We start from the raw sequence: 3,355 nt of genomic DNA on the forward strand, positions 1-3,355 counted from the left end.
AAGTACGGGACTGTATGCATTATGCTTATGCAGCTTCGAGTGCCCGTACTAGTACAACAAACAATACAGAGGTAGGGTCAAAACTGTACTAGCACAAATACAACGTGGAGAAGAATTAATTCGAAAGAGTATGTACATGAATTTTCCTTTATTCACTGCGTGGCAGCACACAGAGAACTCACTCATAAAATCCACAAACTTTATAAAACCATACCGAACGTATGGTAAAAGAAAATTCGGTGTTTTATTTTTTATAATAATGATCAAACGTTTTAATTTCCTATAGAAAGGGTGAGCATGGAATAATATAATAATGAGGAGAAAAGAAACTTCTTTTCACTTTGCTCTCCTTTAGCCGTCCACTCTCCAGATGCAAAATCATAGTCCACCTAATAAGGTGGTAGTTACTTAAGGAGAGTTTAATCAAGTGGGACAACGACTTGTTTAGAGATCTACTTAGATGACAAGTACGTCGCCATCAAGCAGCGCCTACCTCCCAAGCAATTAAAGTGGACACATTAAAAAAAACTATGAGAGAGAGATAAAGATACCGATAAATCCTATAATTTGTATGCGACAAGGGCATCTCGAATTGGCGCAGGCTATATCTTTTTCGAACAGGACATCTATCATATAGATTTATTCCGTTATTATACCCCCTCAGCTCCTCTGTCCCAAAATAAAATTCGTTTTAGAAAAATAGTAGATTCATACAACAATTAATGTATATGTTTTATATATGTGTCTAGGTTTATTATCATCTCTATGAATGTAGACATAAAAAACACGAAGAGAGTACAAATTAATACAATCTTGTTGTGATCGGTTTAATTTTGAAGATGTATTCAATGGCACGGTATATATTCTTTGGAGTGTGGTGTGGGCATGGCCGTGGCCCCTCTAGAACTCTAAAACAAAGTCTTAGGAGCGAGTTTGCATTTATATGCTGTAGGGATGACAATTTAACCCGCAAACTCGAAACTCAACGGGTACTTGACCCGACGGGTGCGGGCAAGGATGAAGATTTTGATTCGCGGGTGCAACCCACGCTCGATTTGAAGTTTCATGGGTGTGGGTGCGGGTTTCCATGCATTTCAACCCGTGGACGACCCCACACTCGATTTAAAATTTAGTTTATTCTTTATTTTATATTTATATGTTGTACTATTTTATGAGGAAAAGAAGACTGTTTCAACAGATATGATCTTGAGATCTTGAAAATTAAACAGTGGAAAGGCTCACAATGTGAAAATTAAGAAGAACTTTGATTTGTTTAGAATTTAAACCTAACCAATCTCAATCGATCCATATGAATTGAGAGCGAACCGAACAAGTCCCTTACAGTCGGTGTACATCAAAATGTCACAAAATCATATATATATATACACACAAGCAGCAGCACACATTTGTGGAATTGAAATGTGACATATCTCAGCAGCAGCACAAAAAGAAGAATTGACATGTGACGAATCTCAGAACTTTCGGATCAGCTAGCTTTTGAGAAACCTCCACGAAGGCTTGCAGAGGTCGCAGGCCGGATGTATAAATTGCAGAGCCCGGCCGGCACGCCAAAAATATTATCCAGACAGACAGGCACATCAACGGACAGACACACACAAGCAAGGCGGCTAGCGGTGCAAGTAGTGCGAAGCTAGCTAGGTGCTGGTGCATGCAATGGCGGCTTCGCTGGGTCTGAACCCTGAAGCTGTCTTCACTTCCTACACCTCCTCGCCGCCGTTCATGTCGGACTACGTGGCGGCGAGCTTCCTGCCGCCGGCCGTCGTCGACTCCACGGACTTCTCTGCAGAGCTCGATGATCTTCACCACCACTTGGATTACTCATCGCCGGCGCCGACCTTGGCCGGGGCTCGGAGCGATCGCAGCGAGAAGCAGATGATGTATGTACTACCTATGCACAGCAAATTTTACCAAATTAATTGTTACGGTGTAGCTAGTTATTATTGGTTGCTGTTCCTGTTGCTTACTGTAGTTTATTGCTACGGCGATTTCATTTCATCCATCAGCAGGTGGTGTGAGGGTGGTGGTGGCGAGAAGAGACTCGGTAGGATCGGGTTCAGAACGAGATCAGAGGTGGAGATCTTGGACGATGGATTCAAATGGAGGAAGTATGGCAAGAAGGCTGTCAAGAGTAGCCCAAATCCAAGGTACACCCATATGTTCACCTGGAATATAGTTAAAATAAATTCCCAGAACATGAAAGCAACAAGCAGAAAAGCAACGAAGAAGAAATAGAAACGAAATGGAATGTTTACTGGATCGATGCTGATGGATATATAATTGTGCATGCACACGTACGTACGTGCAGGAACTACTACCGCTGCTCGTCGGAGGGCTGCGGCGTGAAGAAGCGGGTGGAGAGGGACCGCGACGACCCCCGCTACGTCATCACCACCTACGACGGCGTCCACAACCACGCAAGCCCCGCAGCCGCCGCCATCATCCAGTACGGCGGCGGCGGCGGATTCTATAGCCCGCCGCACAGCGGCTCGCCGTCGGCCGCCTCCTACTCGGGCTCCTTCGTCCTCTGACTTCTCCGGGCCTTGACCCAGAGTGATCTGATCTACCTGCTTTATCCCAGTCGTAGGATGAGAAGAGTGTTCAGACTTCAGAGACATCAGTTCAGCGGCCGGCTAAATTCGGACCTGATTGTAGATATTTACACCTCAATTATTGGTTACCTCTTGTGACGACTGACGAGGCATCATAATCGTCACTAGGATAATTGATCACGCATGTTTTTCGCTTAATTAGTTTCTGTGTATACATACGAAGTTTGCCGTATAGCTGATAGGCTGCTGATTTAACTTGACTTCTCTTTGTTCGGTATTAGACCCCAAGATCAACATTTACGCTGAACAGATGCTTTGTAACAGTGAAGGAATATTTTATGGTTTTTTCAGATATATGCCATTATGAAAATAAGTATTATAAAGATGTCATCATAATTCGTGATACTATAGTTATCATTATTGATAAAAAATTAGCCTATGTTATTACCTACACGCGCGTACTTTACATTAGTAGAGCTCTTTTACCCTTCATTGCTGCTCTTCTCATTCCCCGTTGAGCGTGTTCCACATATTAAGATTGTATTAAGACGTGAAGAAATTTGCTATTTTGTCACTTTTATTTTTGTCTCTTATTATTATATCATTCTATGTCTATATATAACTAGTGGAATCATCTGTGTGTATAATTTGTGAGGCTGATGGCTGTCGAAGCCAACGTGTGTCTATGATTTGTGAAACTTGCTGGACCTTCTCCTATCAACCAACGGGTGATTCAAAATTGGAGTGGCTGCTTGGATGGCCCCCATCCCTTTCCTCTCGCCTGA

General features: G+C 43.0%; 1 protein-coding gene across 3 annotated transcripts; it reads left to right on the forward strand.

Moving 5' to 3' along the window:
* The first annotated feature begins 1,490 nt into the window (after positions 1-1,490).
* On the forward strand, positions 1,491-2,975 carry LOC107546771 (putative WRKY transcription factor 50). 3 transcript variants are annotated; one of them, XM_020539174.3, is made up of 3 exons: positions 1,491-1,898; positions 2,028-2,165; positions 2,327-2,975. In XM_020539174.3, exons 1-3 carry the CDS (start codon positions 1,675-1,677, stop codon positions 2,547-2,549), a joined length of 585 nt encoding a protein of 194 aa, XP_020394763.1. In that variant the 5' UTR covers positions 1,491-1,674; the 3' UTR covers positions 2,550-2,975. The 3 variants fall into 3 exon arrangements, with proteins under 3 accessions (XP_020394763.1, XP_020394762.1, NP_001309782.1); NM_001322853.1 differs by having other exon boundaries at positions 1,593-1,898; positions 2,025-2,165; positions 2,327-2,948; XM_020539173.3 differs by having other exon boundaries at positions 1,491-2,165.
* The last annotated feature ends 380 nt before the right edge of the window (positions 2,976-3,355 follow it).

The sequence above is a fragment of the Zea mays genome, chromosome 6 (assembly GCF_902167145.1).
Source record: "Zea mays cultivar B73 chromosome 6, Zm-B73-REFERENCE-NAM-5.0, whole genome shotgun sequence".
NCBI lineage: Eukaryota > Viridiplantae > Streptophyta > Magnoliopsida > Poales > Poaceae > Zea > Zea mays.